The 17,971-nt window shown below is 35.9% G+C and overlaps 1 protein-coding gene across 1 annotated transcript in view; it reads left to right on the top strand.

The window, feature by feature from the left end:
* Positions 1-17,971, top strand: part of eys (EGF-like photoreceptor maintenance factor) — an 82,404-nt gene that overhangs the window by 58,102 nt on the left and 6,331 nt on the right. Inside the window, exons 41-43 of the mRNA XM_077729412.1 lie at positions 4,799-4,907; positions 9,857-10,077; positions 15,058-15,230. Of these exons, the coding sequence (XP_077585538.1) occupies positions 4,799-4,907; positions 9,857-10,077; positions 15,058-15,230 (503 nt within the window). The remainder of the gene's footprint in view (positions 1-4,798; positions 4,908-9,856; positions 10,078-15,057; positions 15,231-17,971) is intronic.

The raw sequence follows: 17,971 nt of genomic DNA, 5'->3' as shown, positions 1-17,971 counted from the left end.
TGCACCCACCACAATCCCGAAAGCAGCGACATAAACCAACGTCACAACAACCCCAGATTATAGGAAAGTCATAACTAAAGTAATCACTACTGTAATTAGTGTCTGAGTGAATAATGGGAAGATCTTTCATTTAGCAATGTGGAGTTTTAATTAGAAAAGGACAATTGATTACCTTTTCTGGCTCCATCAACTGGCAGAAGCTATCCTTTGATTCTCCAAATGGCTTTTTATCACTTGATGATTCCTCAAGGAGTAGTATTTATTTTAGCAGCCATCATGCTAAGTAGTTGTGTTCATAAGTTTAAATACTGTGGATTTGAATGAGATATCTCATTATTTTCTTTATTATACTCAGTGGGATTTTGCTGATTTGGTCTTGGTAGTGGATGTATTGTAGATGGGATTTGATTATGTTGATTTGTATTCTATTTGTAAGATGTTGATAGATATTTTACTTTGTGTAGGTTTGCTGTGTATATTAGTGTTTTCCGTCAAATCTTTTTTAAGACAAATTAATTTGTTTTTTGCTGAAAGACTCAAAAGAAAGATTGATTTATACAAAAAAATGAAAGGTTGAGCGCATCCCAAAAGTGTGGGATTTCTTTTGGTGTTAAAATTCTTTGGGTGGAAAAAAGCTCTTCTGTTTAAAAAAAACAATGCAAATAGTGGATGGTAATCATGAAAACTTTTCCTCTTCTGTTTTTGTGCATCCTATAAAATTCAATAGAAGAGCTGCAAAAGATTCTCCTCTTTCTTCACCAACTCAATTTCTAGCACTTCTGTCTACTTTATTGTAGGAACTGAAGTACTAACCACACACAGTTACACACTGTCCAAATACAAATACAAAAGCAGGTGCTGAGGTAGACGAATCCAATGGAGTGATAGCACCACAACTGTCACTAATTCAGTGAAGAATTTAGTGTAAACATCTCCACTTCACTGAAGTCAATAGAAATATCAATAATCTGGAAGCGCTTGTGTACACGATCATTAAATAGATGCAAACTGGTGGTTTTATCTTCCAAGTGGGAATGTAACAGGTGCGTGCTCTCTTCCATCTACATTTATTGCATGTGACCTATTTCTTTTCCTGCTCGCAGGTATGAATCTCCACTGAGCAAACTCACTCTTGCCATAGACAGACTGGGGTGCTAAGTGAGCTGAAAATGATGAATTCTGGAATAATGGTGTGCCTTTGTAAGGTTATGAAATATGATTAGAATAATAAGACTTCATCAACTGCTGAGAAGTGTTGCATAGACGTGCTGCACAATGCTTTACTGCCATCTGTCGCCAAAGCTTTCAGATGTTTTATGCAATACTAACATTTTAATGATCCAACCTTGTCGTTAATTATCTGCGGGGCACCGTGAAGGAGCCTTCCTTGTTCAAAAGGACTGTTAGGAGGGAAAAAAACCTTTGCTCGTACTTCTGTGTTAACGTGTGGTGCTGCAAATACTGAAATGCTATCCTCTGAAAACAGCTTTTATTTCATTTCAAAGTGGCTCTGTGCGCTAAATTAGTCACGTAGCAGAGTCTAAATGAGGATGTCTAAGATGACAAAAAAACAACAACCTATGATTAGAGCGTTAGCCAGATGAAGTCATGAATTAGTAATGACCCAGTGTAAATAATCACTGCCATATTGTGGTCGTGTGTACTTAGAGAAAATGAAATATTCATACATGTATTTGTTTGTTTACCTCAAGTGGCACCACTGTCGGTCCTGCGAGACTGAACACTGAATGGTGCACAAGGGAGGAATTTACACGCAGCCTTTTTCGCCTCTCTTTGTGTGAGTAATCGAGTCTTTGTCAGTGTGTGATTGTATTTCTACAGTCATGGTCCACAACACTGAGAACAACTGCCTGATACAATAAGATCCAATACAAGAGCTGGAACAACAGTTCTATTTTTGAAAAGATTAGAATGTTCAGTTACCCGAAAGGTACTGTTCTTGTCTGCAGTGTCTTTTTACTTCCTCACTACTTTTTGTCCAATCATTTCAGAACATTTTTCTCCTGAGCACATTTTGTATTATTAACATTATGCTAGGATTATTTCTTCATGATTATTATGACTATAACCAATGTGGATATAATTGCAAAGACCCCAATGGACATCTATATGATAACCCATTGATATTCACACTTAATTTCATATACAGAAGAAACTAAATGACACCGTTTATTTCTAGAAAGACAAAATGTTCTACACAATTGTATCAAAGTCACTAGTTAATGCAGGTGTACCGTATGCTGTGCATGATTGCATGGTGTAGTAGCAAAGATGATAATTATGATGATGATGACAATAGAGCTGGCAAGCACCTGCGGCAGAATAATTCTTTTTTTTTTTTTACGTGGCTACTAGATGACGTAAAAAAGTCATCTTCATGAATAGTCATGTGTGCCTCAGAGCAAATCCAGCAGATGAGCGAGTTGAAACATCCTGTATGCTCACGAGAGCTCCTGAAGTCGTATCATCATGTTTGCACAGTGAACCTGCTCTTTGGGTCTCGCGGGGAACGTCTTTGCGGCATTAGCAGAACCAATCAAAGAAAGATACTATTATAAAATGCTCAAATGAGATATCCCATGTGTCTAACATGGTGTTAAAAATCTTCAGGTGCCTCTTCAAAGTGGGAAATGAGCTTGACTTTGAAAAGTTTTTTCAGTGCTTGAAATTGCAAATGTTTCTATCATAAGATATAACCGTCTCATTGAATGGTTTACTGGTAAAATCATCAAATGGAAATTAAGTGGATTCTCCATTTATTACATAGCTGTTTATTTTATCTTTATCATTTTTAATAATATTATGACGATAATTTAAAAAAAGATGTCAGCCTACAAAAAAAGATGTAAAACCTCACTACCATGTTTATTCTATCCTCGCATACCTTTCCCAGAATCCATTTATTTCGAAGTGATGTACGAACGTTGGTAGTATGTATTTAGGTCTTCTGTTATATTTGTTCCAATTGGTTCATTCTCCATGACCACACTGGGCAAAAGACTGTTTGGAGTCCATTGTAAATATTATAGTTCATTCACAAAAAGGACAACAATCTTACTTGGGCAGTGTCTTGAACTAAAAGGATAAAAATGTTAGTTTTCCACATTAACACTTAAGCTAGATACGGCATTTCGGGCCTATGTGCATAGCCGATAAAGCCTGCTCGGATGAATGGCAAACCGTCTTCAAGACAACCAGATCACTTCAGTTATAATCGATTAAGTGTACTTGGAAGGCATCCCAGTGTGATCGTAAGGAGTGCATTAAGGGATAATTAAAGGTTTCCTGTGTGAACAACACCACCAATGGCAGACTTTTGGTTCCGATTCATTTATGGAGTAAACAAATACTCGTGTGTGTAAAGACACTTATCAAATGGTGGTTAGCCCATCTGCCTCACTGTTATTTTTGGATTGATTTATTTGATGAGACAGCACATATTAATGAACATATATATATTGATGTTAATGAACATATGTAAATATGTAAGATTGTAGCCAGAGAAGGTGCTTTGGCTGTAAGCACTATTTTTGAAGGGAGCTACACAGTCACCTCTCGAGCCAGCCATAGTTGATGGGTTGGATTTTTTTGTACTTGCAGTGGAGGATGTGGTTTGTGTTGGAAGATTTGGTAGACTAAGGTGGTATCTGCATATTTAACAGTATTGAAAGAACCTTCATCGCAGGTTTTTCCTCATTTTTAAGCAATACGCATGGTATCTCATAATTGCTATGATATGCTCGGATGACTTTACATCAGACCTCATCATTAGTGTTGTGATAACTTGAGATGTGTAGGACTCCCTGGATTTATGCATGCTTGCATAGATTATCGAGTTCAGCAATCGGGAGGGTTGCCATGGATATAAAGACATGCAGTTTGCTTTTTTTCCAGCTCAAATTTTTTAAATCAAATGTTTTATGCATGCTAAATAACTTGTACTTAAATTATGAATGACAAATGATGTACTTGTTAGCAAACAAAGTCAAAATAAATAGAGCGAAACAATTGCACATTATTCCCGTGCAGGAGAGTTTTTTAGAATGTGTGTTGCGTAGCTTGTAGAGTCTCATACATAATGCACAGCCCCTTATTGCATATTATGTACAAATGATGTATCGGAGAGCGGGAATCACTTGACTTTGCCAAAGCTGCCTTATGACACAAGTAGACCATCTACTTAACATTGTGACTGCAACATTAATGACTGGTACAAATGTATATTTCCCTTGAGAGGCCAATACAGGGTCGAACTAGAAAAACGGACCTCAAACTCATTAGCTTTATTATGTATATCTGCTTTCTGCCCCCATTTTTTTCTCAGCATTAATTAATCTTGAAGAACATAATGAGCATTGTGCTTATCTTTTATTGGGTGGTAAATAACGCATTTTGTTTAGAACATGATGAGTTTGTATAAGTACATCTTAATGTGATTCCAGCATTAGAAATGAAAGTTGTTGGGTTTTTTTGTGTGTCGATTAAAATAGAGCTATGAAAATAGTCATAAACTTTGATTTGCCCTGCCTTTGGGTTTTGGTTACGGCTTGGACTCCAAATGAACTAGCAATGACTAAAGTTTGTTATAAACTTGTGTGTACATAGCAAGTTTATAGTGTCGTCTCAACGGTGACATTAGACGCTGCATTACTGCCTCTACTTTGTCTTCTGTATTTTCATGCTGGATTTTATTGTGCGATATCATTGGAAGCGCATTGTCTGACGAGCGCATTTTTCATTCACTTTCTCCTTTCTTTTTTTTTCTTTCTCTCTCTAGATACAATCTGCCCAACGGCAAACAAGCCGGGTCATGTATGATTGAAATAGCGGTAGATAATGGCCCGGCCCAGCTTCTCCAGGAGCACGTGTCACAACCGATGACAGAGGTAACATGACCTCTTTCTATCTTTTCAACAACCACTTGAGTGTTTTTAGTCTTTGACCTCATCATTTGTGTGTTGTTATATTTAAAAGACAAAGCAAGCTGGACAGCATTTGCATTTGGAATGTATTACTTTGAAATTAGTATTTGACAGTTACAAGACTATGCAGAAAAGTAGCCGCTTGATATTTGGGCATTTTAAATTATGCATATTTTGTGCAAAGATGTACTCTGAAGTTCCAATGAACATGACATCACTAGCTTAATAGAGAAGAACATTTTGGGGGAAAATTATGTGCTTTTTCCCTTGTGGGGTGGGTGTGTGAATGTGTGTTTTTGCCAATATTTTTTCTGAAAACAAGTTACACTCCAGTGTTTCACTTTTATGATGATCAAAGCTATACTTTTCACTTTTACAACTATACTTTTCCCAGCAGTATTATTATGCACCAGTGCACCTTAAAACATTAATTTACAACATTATGAGCTGGTCCAGATAAAAATCTCAACAAAAACAATAATAAATCACACTTAACTAATTGATTGTTAATTTTCCATATCAATGACATTTCCATTATATCAATGTTTAAAGGTGGAATTAGAAAATTAGTTTTATCTCTTTATGTTGTTTTTCTTTTGACCCTTTCAATGAAATTAGGAATATGACTACATTTTTAATCATTCAAAAGCTTTTGTGGAGCTCTTAGTCTAAAAAAATGCTTTCATATGATATAAATGCCAGCTTTGATGAAATGTTTTGTATGAAAAATTACATGTTTTTCCTCTGATAAGTGATGAAAGGGATTTTATAGATTAAAGTCACTTGAAACAAATATTCAATATTCTACACATGGAATCACAATTAGGCATCCCTCAATTGTTTAAACAATGCTACAAGGGATATGTCTCACATAAAAAAATATAAATATATATTATAACGATAAACTCCAACACAATATAACATATTTTAGTTGCTACATACATCCAGTTGCTATACAAAAAAAAAACATTCTGTGAAATATACCTCTGGGTTATTCTTATTAAAGTGCAGGATTAAAAAGTTTAACAATTTTTAAAAATCCACACATTTAAAACATAAGTTAATAATTCAGGCCAAACTGTTGCATAAAATACCCTTGCAGTAAAAAGTGATGAATGGGGTTCTTTCAAAGCAACTGCGAGCAGAAAGGCCATTAAAACAAGAAAACCTGATTGAATATTATCCGCAATTATTGTGTTCCTTTTATAATGGTGTGTGAGGTTTTTTTTTTTTTTTTTTTGACAAGCAATGAAAGCAGCACTATGTTGATTTTTACCTGCTGCCATGCTGGTTATGCTCATTAGTTTGATTAACAATCTTAACTGAATCATTTTCTTTTTCCTTTACAAATACACTTTAGAAAACCCAACTTTACACAGGCTTAAATACACTTTACCTTCTTTATGCTTTGAAAATTTGAAGATTGTGTTCGTGTACTAATGCACTTTCACAACTTTCTTTTCTTAGTGGCCTTCTTGTTCATTTTTAATGTGGGCAAACATAATAAAAATGAAATTCTGACTCCGCTGACTCATGACCAGACGTTTGGTCGCCCGGACATTTGGTCGCCCAGTCGTTTGGTCGCCCGGACGTTTGGTCGCCCGGACGTTTGGTTGCCCGGACGTTTGGTTGCCCGGTCCGGGCACCCTGAATATGGATGTGGTAGTACTTTCAAAATGTTATCGACAATTATTTCTGCAGTGTACACTTTTTCGACTTGAGTACATGGGAAATCTGCAGGAAGCAGTGGGTGTCAGCTCAAAGATCTCTTGAGTTGACAACTATATGCTGTCGTTAAGAGGAAACACCGCTGTCTGAACCAAAGGCAACCCACAGGGCTTAGACAATTTCAGCACGCTGTTTTTGCTGTCAAAGCCCTACATGGTGTTTTGGCGTTGACGACAAAATAGCAGTGAAGCAACGGATATGCATTTGAAAACCTAATGAACAATGTCTGAAGGCAGTGACACAACACAACATAGAGATCAGAAGGAAAATCTTGCCAAGAACGCCGGCTGGGCTATAGCTGTTCTTTTAATGACAGGATAGAATTTGGAGTCCACTTACAAACTGGTGAATAGCACATTAGCACATGCTTCAGATGAACGCATCTCATAAATAGGGTAAACACCCTTGAATCGTCATTTCATTGCATACCAGTTTCTTTTCGACGTGCAGCTCGAGTGGCTTGTAAAATGTGCTCCCTCAGTCTATCCAAATGCATCAAGTCAAAGCACACACGGAATTTTATGCTAAAACTTTGTGCACGCGAAAACAAGAGCAACTTTGACTGTAGTGGATGTGAAGGCTTGTATTTCAAAAGACTGCATCCAGGATTACACACCTAAGCGCCACAGAGTACATTACATATAGGTCATGAGAGCAGTATATGCAAATATAAATATTTTGCACACAATATGAGAAGAATTACTGTGTGATTTTTACCATCTTGAGGCCCAAACATATTAAAATGTTCTAAAAATGCAACCCATTTGGTGGGCACTCAAGTGTTAAACAAAATGTTTTTTTTTTTTTTTTGTTTTTTAATGTGGTTGCTGGCATCACCATGTTTATCAGGGAAATAGATTTATTCTCTGGAGCTCAATCTTTGCATACTTCTGCAAAACTTTCCAAGCTTTCAGGTGGTCCATTTGTCGTTTCAATGACATCTGATGGAATTAAGCCAACATTTCAAAAGATTATTTGGCTCGGCGCCTCATTTCCGCCCTCCATTGCATTTGTGTGGTAACGCCACTGTCAAGTTATGAGGAATGATATTGTGGGGATAAGTCAGAGTCATAAAAACAGCAATGTGACATGTGCACACAATTCAGTTTGGCAACATCCCATTCAATGTAACGCATCAATTCCCACAATGCCTCTTTTTGTCTATTAAGAGGTCTATTGTCAATGAATGACTGGGGGGTTGTTTATTTGTTTTTGTTTTGTTTTTTCTTTGCTGGGACGAAAAAATACATAGAACTGTTACTTATGAAGGACTCCACCAGTGGGATTTATTTTTATTGTTTATGACACTTTCACTGACTAACAATACAGCTATGCCAAGAAAAACATCAACTTTCCTAATGCATGACATTAGAGATTAGTATTTCTAAGTATAAGCATTTGTATCTGATATGAAATGTTTTCATTTTGGTTTCATTTAAGATGACAAACATCATAATTATACACTGCAAAGCCAACTTTATCGTGAATTAGCTTTAATTAGAAAAAGGATCTAGTTTGCTTTAGAATACACAAAAAAATATACCAAAAAATGCCTGTTTGAGGTACGGTGCCTTTTGAATGGTCTCTGATATAAACAAGATTAGATTTAGGCTCTGCTATGGCTTTGGCAAAATTGATTAGAAAGAAATAGGTCTGTTGTACTAAAAGTTTGTGTGGGTGCTTCCATAAACATATGGTGAGTAAAAAGTTATTTAAATTGCCACTATTTTCTGATACAAGGCTTTTTAGGTGTTTTTTTTTTCAATTTTACAGTCAAATAATGGATGTCAAAGGTTAAGCCAATTTCAAATTATGCAAAACATTGCTTTTATTCATTGAGGTCACCAGAATTATGAAGCTGATAGATTTATTTTTTTGGAACTCAGTCATTTGTTTGTTTGCCACTTCCAATTTCATTTATCCAAACTTAATTCACCATTTGTGATTCTCTCCAAAAATGTTCCATCATAAAAACAAGCTGGGCTACCTAAAATATAAAACCTCTTGCATTTGGCAGATCTCCACAACTTTTAGGCCCATTTCCCAAAGCACGTAAAATAAATTAGAGTGATTGAACATAAAATTTAGCACCTGCTATTTAGGAATTGCTCAAATATTTCAATCTGTTTCACCAAAAACACTGAAAGTGACAGCATTCTCTTTCAGATCACTCAATCAGGCCCTGGTTAGTCTATTTTTAGAAGAACATAAACCAACCAATAATACCAATTGAGGAATTAAGATACAATTGTGCTGTTCTGCAACATCAATGGAAACCAAATGAGAATGGAACCCGAGCTTATAAAGTGCTGCAGGCAGATACCTTCAGGGAAATAGTTCATCTGATGTGGGCAGGCAAAATTCTCCTTAACAAAGCGTCTAGTGAAATTGACGCTATCAGATCTTGGCCTGGTCGGTCAGTTTAGAATCTATACAGTAACAGCCACATAATCGATCATTTTCACTTAGAGTAGCTCTGTCTTTTAGCAGTGGAAGATGGGGGAGGAGAAGCACAGTAAGAAAAAATGCTTTGTGAGGTTGAACTAAATGCAAAGCCCTACAATTTTTTATTAAAGTGTTGTATTTTCTGCCCTATAAAGTGCAACTAAAAGACTTAAATGTTCTCAAAATTGCGCCTTATGATCTGATGTGCCTTGTATATGGATCAATATTTCTTAATCATAGTATGAAATGTATAAAGTATGGATGTATAACGCTATCTCCAACAACTATTACCACTACTACTACTATGTTTTATAATCTGATGCACCTTATAGATGAAATACACTTTAATATTCATTGAATGTGCGGAAAAGATGGTATTTTTTTCAAATTTCTACACAAAAACTCGTATAAGTAAAACTGAGGTAGATGTCGTATGTGATCATAAAAAATTGTCTTGGCCTTTTCTGCAGCTGACAATTAGTTAAAGTAGCATAATATTATATCATTATCTTCAATAACAAATCTGAAAAGTTATTCACCGTAAAGAAACCTTTTAAAGGTTAAATGCATTTTGTGTCCTTATATCGGAATGACTGTATTAAGACAATAGTAGTAATATTTCTTCCATTTCCCATTTTCACAATTTGGGGTCATACTATATATATTTTTGATTTAGTATGATTTAATAAACAATATTCATGATATGTGGCTTCCTGCCTGTTTTCTCTTTTATTTTGCAGAGAACATTCGGTCCCATTTTTCTTGGGGTTGTTTCCACCCATTGGGAATTGCATGTCGGAATTGCAAAAGGACCGAGATTTATTGGATGCATCCAGCGACTTCAGGTCAACTCAAAGGACGTTTCTTTGGTGGGTGAAGCCGTGAGAGGGGGAAATATCAAGAACTGCGACCCACCTGTTTGCCAGCACCTTCCCTGTTTGAATGGAGGGAGCTGTCTAAGGTACTTGATTCAGTCTTTGCCAGCACCTTCCTTGTTTGAATGGGGGAGCTGTCCAGGGTACTTATTTTAGGACAGCGCCTCGGTAATACCTTTTTTTAAATAGGATCGTAACACATGCAGAGGAGGCAAAAACATAAGAAAATAATTTATAAAAATCACAGTGCATCCAGTTTTCATGCACTTAGGTTCATTTAAAGTGTTTAAGCATTTAAAGCAACAAAACGTTTGTGAAGTTGATGAATTCCCCTGAATTAGTATTAGACAAATGTATTAATTTCTTGTAACGCAATTATGCTTGTTGGCTTTTTTCCCTCACAAACATCTCACAGTGATGAAATATCTTAACTTCTTATTACAAACTTCATATAAATAGTTTAGTACTGATCCTTCTATGTTGTAGATTCGACCTTGATAGCATATGAAATATCCTAGTTACAAAAAATATGATAGATTTAGAGGTTACATTAATTTCCTAGTTGAGTCTGGTATGTGATCCAATCTTCCTTCATATTTAGCTATCTTAGTTCAGTGCAACACAATCACAAGTCATTTTGCAGTATTTTGACCCTATTTGTTAGTCTGTATAAATGACCTATAATGCACTTTCCCCTTAGCTAATCTAAAAAAGGTAGGTGATGTAAATGACTTTTTTGTTGTTTTATAACACAATTAATTAACAGTTACATTTGTTTAACAGGAAATGAATGTGGGCACCCTGATTGTTGAGATAAGAACAAGCTTGGCGAATACAAATTAGGATGTGATGGTATTGTGGTTCTAGTGGTTTGTCATGTGTTAAAGAGGTCTTGCAATTATCCCAGTGTGATAGACACCCATTAATGTAAGTGTCTCTTGCATGACACACAACATAAGGGGGTCATTGAGAGTTCGCAAAACACAATTGGATGACGGAAAGATGGTGGTTTTGACAGAAGTTGTTTATTAAAGTGTTGCATATTATTATTTGAGCATCCATGATTGGATGGAACCTATTTTTCATACTTTGAGTTGCACTTTTTCCCACAATTTACAACTAATAGTCAATTGCAACTGCATTTTTTTTTGGCTTATATGACTTGTACTCATACGATTTATAGTCCAAAAAATACAGTGAACAGCTCTATGTAGCTAAAATGTATTTCTTTTATTTATCAAGTGAGTTAGTTGTTCCACACACTTGTGTGAGTTTGTTCAAAATGCTTTCAAGGTAGTCAGGCAAAATGGCAACCCATTTTATTGGTTTGGAAAGGGGTCCCGAGCCTCGCTTTCCCCCTGCTTTGGGATATAGCACTTAATTTGATAATCCACACTGTGGATTTCATAAAGGAAAATGCATCTGCTGGATACAGTTTGACTCCCACCAGTCTCTGTCTGCAAGTGGTGTCCTGCTAGGGGGGCCCTTTTGTTGATGTTTTTGAATTTGTGTGGGTGTATTGTGAGCCTTTTGGAGGAACAGATGGCTGCATCTTTCACTGCTGCTCTCTGTCATTGAAGCATAGAGGCCTACATATAAAAACCACATGAGCTTTTCACAACAACACAGTGGTTTACTTTTTTTTCCCCTATAACTCCAATTATTATTGAAACAACTACCTAGGAGTTAGGATATGATCAAATCAAATTTCTTAGTAAAATGAATGAGTCCAAATGAATATGTACAAATTATTATCAAGTCTTTAAAATAGAAAAATGCAAATTACTCTCACATGTTGAAAATATACTATCTCTAATCATAATTCTATGAATAATCTTAGTCTGTAGTTATGTTATGATGAATTAATTTCTACATATTTTTCAGATAGTAATTGAAAATAGACTTTGCTTCACACAATAAATTAAAGCTTACTGTAATACTAAAATTGTATCCGTCAGTATCTATCATAAAGTATGTTAGAATGGAACATTTTTATTGCTTTTTTTCTTTTAAATAATTTAATCAAATGAAAACCGCTGCAGGTAAAGTCGCTCATTTAAGGAAATTAAATACTGTGTTAACCTGCAAGTGATTGAATTTGAGAAAATTAGGTTAAGGCAATGTAGATGAGGCCGGAATTAATCAAAAGGGCATGTTTTCAGCACATTATTCAAGAAATGCAAAAAACAAAAATTACCGGTAATTGCTTTTCTCTGTTGAATAAATCCACAGAGGACAGCAGTGTCAACATGCCACATCGCAGGTGCATCCCTTAGGTTTTTTTTCTGTTTATTTTTTTCCCTCTACGGCCTTCAGCTTGGACCATCCCAAGTTTCTTATTTGCAGAACGAGAATATATTCCAAAGCTTTTGAGAAATTGCATGTGAGTGATGCTTTGCTTTGACAGTTTGTTTGAAACAACGTCGACAGAAGCTCAGTAAAAGTCGCCCTTTGTCACTGATGGACAAGCCAAGAGTGTCTGTACGAGGTTAGGGAAATGTCGCCTAGCCGTCTGCTCAAACAAGAGCCTGAGTACATCAGGTGAATGTCACATCGAAATTCAAGTTCTCCTTTATTCCCCGGCTCGTATTAAAATTCACCGAGGGAACCGTGAGGTGATGTTGAGATGATTTATCCTACCGCCTTTGCTAGAGCTCTCAATTGTCATGCTTCCAACTGTCTGTTTGCAATAATAGAGGGCAAGCGTTTCATACTAAAGTACTACTAATCTATAAATAACATCTACTTTTTTTATTATTTTTTTTTTAACATGGGATAGTGTGGACTAGTTACTATTTCACCCAGATGAGAAACTTGGGAGTTGAATTTTATCATAAGCTCGCATACAAACAAGCACTTGAAAAGAAGTGTTTAGTGCATAATTTAACATGGATGACATTTATGAAATGTCTTTGGAGGTTATTGTTTTTGTGATTTTCTGTGTAGCAATACAGTAGAGATGGCAAAATATTTATGTATTTATCTGAGTCATAGTTGTTTTAGAATGTGCAAGGGCAAGTGGGAACACAATTTTCAGATTTTATTTTTTCTGTGACATGCTTAGGAATGAGGAGGAACATTTTAAGGGTTTGTTCTAATGGACAAATTTGAAGTAAAGTTTCATATTTCCATTAATATGCAGAAAGAAATAGGACCATTTCATCATCAAAGCTGCCACAGGGAAATTTAAGGCAATTAAAAATTCAAAAGTATTTATAGACTGGTATTTTTTTCTCTCCTCAACTTAGCAGTGTTTTTTTGTTATACTTAATGGGAGGGGGGGCTCAGTTTTGAGGCAATGTACTTAGTCTTCATTAAGTAAGGCATTTCATTAGCCTGTTTCTACAATGAGTCACTTTCTTCACAGCTGAAGATGAGTCATGTTATTTCCCTAAAAGGTCATGAATAGGATTGTGACCGTCCATTGTTTAGTCAAAACAATCTTATCCAATACATGATAACAATGCATTCAGTTTTTCCCAATGGATAGCCTTTTTTAACACTCCACCATTGGTGGTTTGTCAGAAAATCTTGATCCAATGATTTTATGACCACAAACCTACTCCAAAGCCTTTTTTTTCATCAGACTCTAACAATGTTGTCAAAAAATTCAGCTACATTACTTTAAAAGTGTTGAAATGATACAAAAGCACACATTTTAATGTATAGAAACGTTTTAATTTCCGAGTATGGCTCCCAAGGAATAATATTTGAAAATAGAAAGTTTTTTGGCTCTCTCTGTCAAAAAGGTTCCCAACCCCTGCTCTATAATCTGCTATAGAAAGTTCTGACATGATTTTAAAAAATGTAAGGCACCTCAGTTGAGTTAAGAGCATGTCCAAACATCTGTAGTAGTCCACCAAGCCAAGCCAAGTCCAAACAGGATTCAATACTACTACAATCTCAGAGTCCCCATGTATTATGTAGCATTACAGAATTTCCCATGACATTTCTCATGATTGACAAGCAACCGTAATTGATTCTTAGCGGTTGACAGATGTCTTTCATTAAAACGAATGCACTTGTTTACTCAAGCAAACTTTGTTCTTGTTCATACATAGAACATTTTCAAAGCAGTGCAACAGTGCGACAGTACGATTGCACCTTCCAAATGGCATTAGAAGGTCATTAATACTGCTTTCTTGATAGCAGAACACAGTCGCGTTCAACAATGCACTTTGCAGGCGACAGAATGTAAATATTTCATTTCTGGCAGGCAGTTTCTCAAGAAGCAAAAACACACCCTGCAGAGCTTACTGCACCAAACACATGATTAATTTATAGGGCTGAAACTCACCAGTGCCTCTTCTATCTGTGACTAACCCTCAGTACACATCTTTTCTGCCACAACGTCAAATGTTGGTTTGTGTCATTGCCAAGTAAGAAGCAATGGAAGAAAATTCCATTGTGTTTGTCTATTGTCTGACCTAGAAAACCTCACCGATTGTCTTGAGTGAGTTAGTGGCTACAAAAAAAAAACAATTAACTGCACAGTATGGGATTGTATATATAAAAAAAAAATCACTATAGTAACTCGGGTATACATAAATCATAGATTGACATTTTCTTTATGTAAACATGTTCACACTGTACCAGCTTAAATTTCACAATGTTTCTGCTTGATTTTGCATGTAGTAGATATCATTTCACATGTAATCCTAGTATGTTGCATTTGTTCTACCATAGCTTTTGATGTAAACAGAATTGGTTCTTATCATAAACCTCTTGCAGACTAAGCAGAACAGCCCAAGGCTATTTAGTAATATTCTTCTGTATATTGATTGCTCTGCTGTAGCATCATTTTAAATGGTCTAACCGTCATTTGTCTTTCATTCTTAGTTTAATATGTAGATTAAAATCTCTCAATTGTAGTGGAGGAGTATCTGTCGACCACATGCACTTATGCTCCACTTCAAATAATCTAAGTTTATGTCCAATTCTTAGTTTGCACATGCAAATGTTTTACACAGTAGTACCATTTATCACACACACACACACACACATTGTCGCCATGTTGTTTCACTTCTTGGTCTAATGATGTCTCCCTATGTGTATCTGCCATTTAGTGATTCAGAGGACTGGTTCTGCAAGTGTCCCCCGCTTTACACTGGCCAGCTGTGCCAGTTTATGACCTGTGAACGCAACCCCTGCAGTCATGGAGCCACATGCATCCCAAAGTCACCACTAGAGGCAGTGTGTCTTTGTCCTTATGGAAAACAAGGCCTACTTTGTGATGAAGGTAAGTCTTTTGGGTCAAAATACACAAACTGTAGTCATCTATTTACCAACCATTGTTCAAATAATTTTGTCGTCCAATATTATTTTTTAAAAACGATGCATTTTCTCCCTCTAAAATACAACCGTTATATGAATAAATAGCCAAAACAAGGCATTTTTCCCCCCCATTTTCAAAATGATGCCCCTAAAACAGCAGCCACATCAGAGCGCTGTAGATTTTGCAGCTTTATTAAGGGACTCATCTGCAAACAGTTGGTGAATGGAAGCCTTGAGCAGTTGGTCGAATGAGTGCCTGTTGTTAAGTAAAGGGATTAATGGAACTAAATTGTGCTGAGGATGTAGAAATGTGCTCTTCCTCCAGCAATAAAGTTGGATAATCAAAGGAAAGCTCACAGTTGATTTGCTGAATATTTCAAAGCACTTTTAAGTGAATCAGATCGTATTTACTTGAAGCAACTTTCCTTAACAGTTTAGCTCTAAAAGTTCTTTTTTTTTACGATTAAGAACCGTTTATTTTGCAAATACTACATTAAAGCACAGGTGTCAAAGTGGCGGCCTGGGGGCCAAATCTGGCCCGTCGCGTCATTTTTTGTGGCCCGGGAAAGTAAATCACGACTGGCGACTTTCCGTTTTAGAATAAAATTCAAATAAAGATGATATAGATGTATATTATATTTCCTGATGTCCCCTTTTTAAATCAAGAATTGCAATTTTTAATCACATTTTTCAATGTTTTCACATTTTTTTTAGTTCAAATTGTACTTGGCATATCATAGATATGCTCCAGCCCCCACATGCCCGACGCATCAATTCAACCAACCAGCACACACCCAGCGTACGCCTGACATTTAGATGCCGCCAACATTCGATAAGATCAGCACAATCGCAGCTGATCACTCCCCAGGGTCCTGTTGTATGCTCATCTCAAGGCCTCAGTACCCATTTCCTAATCTGTATTAGCCTCTAAAAAAAAAATTAGCCCAGTAGTCCTTCATGATATGTTTTACCATTGTCATTCTAAAACTAAAAAATAAACATCTACGCCCAGGGTGTATGACTCGGATTGGTTCGCAGGGCACTTTAACGTCAACTTGATTTCATGTGGGTCGGACCATTTTAGATATAATATTTAGATTTTTTTTATAAATGGATTAAAAGTACAGGATTAAACTCACTGAGTATTCAGTTTTTTATAGATCTAAAACAATGTTAATTTAGCTTTTTTTTATATTTTTAGATTTTACCAAATGATTTTTAAACTGAAAATACGAATAAAATGGATAACAAATTACAATTGATTTAAAAAGGGGAAAATCAGTAAATTTAATATAAATATAAATTCATTTTAAATTTATCCTAAAACAGAAACTCACCACTCATGATTTACTTTCCCGGGCCACACAAAATGATGCGGCGGGCCAGATTTGGCCCCAGGGCCACCACTTTGACACCTGTGAATTCTACGCTATTCCCATGAAGTCTTTTTCTAATGAACAACCTTAAATCCTACGAGTTACCTCAGAAAATAGTTCAAGGAACGTGTTGATTCCACTCAATAAACTATTAGCAAAGAACAACACATGTTCCTTTTCAGCATTCAAGTAATCACATTTCATTTTTTCAAACCCCGAGGGATGATTACTCCATGTCAAAAGCAGAACTCTTATGGTTTTAAAGGACGTCCAACCAAAGAGGCTTAGGTGGCGTAGCTTAAAGGTCAAAAGAAAAGAAAACAAGATTTTGTACCCTTAGTGTAATATTTTCAGCTCTGCTCTCATGTGCACTTAAATTGATACAGTTGCTCTCTGAACAACCGGGAAACCAAGTGCAACGGATGTCGGAGTGGCTTAGCGGATGCCATGAAACATTCATGTATATTTTCACTGACTTCCTTCAGAATTATTAATAGTCTACCTTTGCAGAAATGTTGCTCAGGGAGCCAGACAATGTTGAGACTGAACAAGGCGGGTGATTCAAAACACGGTAGTTTTACGTACACTTAAAATTATTTTATTTGTCCCCAGAAATAGGTGATGTGGCTTATGGTGTATGCTTGGTACTACTATAGCATTTTTGGTTGTGTTTAATGACCTCAAATCGATTTTTGTTGAAGCATAACAGTATTATACGACTCCTGTCAAGTGCTCAAGACACACATTCATCATTCATTCATAAATAGAGAGATTAAACAAATAGTAAACAAATCAAGAAATAAAGCTAATGTTCTAAAAATTAAAAGAATAAAAGACAAAAAAAGCACAATTTTGATGCACTAATGCGTCTTATAATCAGACTATTATTACTTATTCACTGATTATACCTAATAAAACCAAAATTATAGGTACATTTATTAAGAAGTAGAGTATTGACTATTATGGATGTGCAAGTGTCTCTTTATTTAATCCAACTTTTACTAATTTTGGCATGTGATGTAAAAAAATAAATATTAAGCACAGTAAAAGGTGACAATGTCCACATAATTGGCAAAATAAATGGTCCCTGTTGCATGTAACATGTTAATTGCAAGAAATTATCTAATTTTAAGCTATAGAGTCTAACTCTAAAGATACCTGAGATAATGCATAGGTATTATCGATCATTTATATGCATGAATTGGGCAATTGAATAGCCAAATTTTGAGCCTGTTGCCATCACAACAACCATGAGAAGTGTCCTCCAGCTAAGAAAAGAATAACTGATGTTTTTTGGGGAAAAAAATCTCGTCTTTTTACATCGAATGAG

The sequence above is a fragment of the Stigmatopora nigra genome, chromosome 12 (assembly GCF_051989575.1).
Source record: "Stigmatopora nigra isolate UIUO_SnigA chromosome 12, RoL_Snig_1.1, whole genome shotgun sequence".
NCBI classification, from domain to species: domain Eukaryota; kingdom Metazoa; phylum Chordata; class Actinopteri; order Syngnathiformes; family Syngnathidae; genus Stigmatopora; species Stigmatopora nigra.
This window is presented reverse-complemented; position numbering and strand designations above follow the sequence as displayed.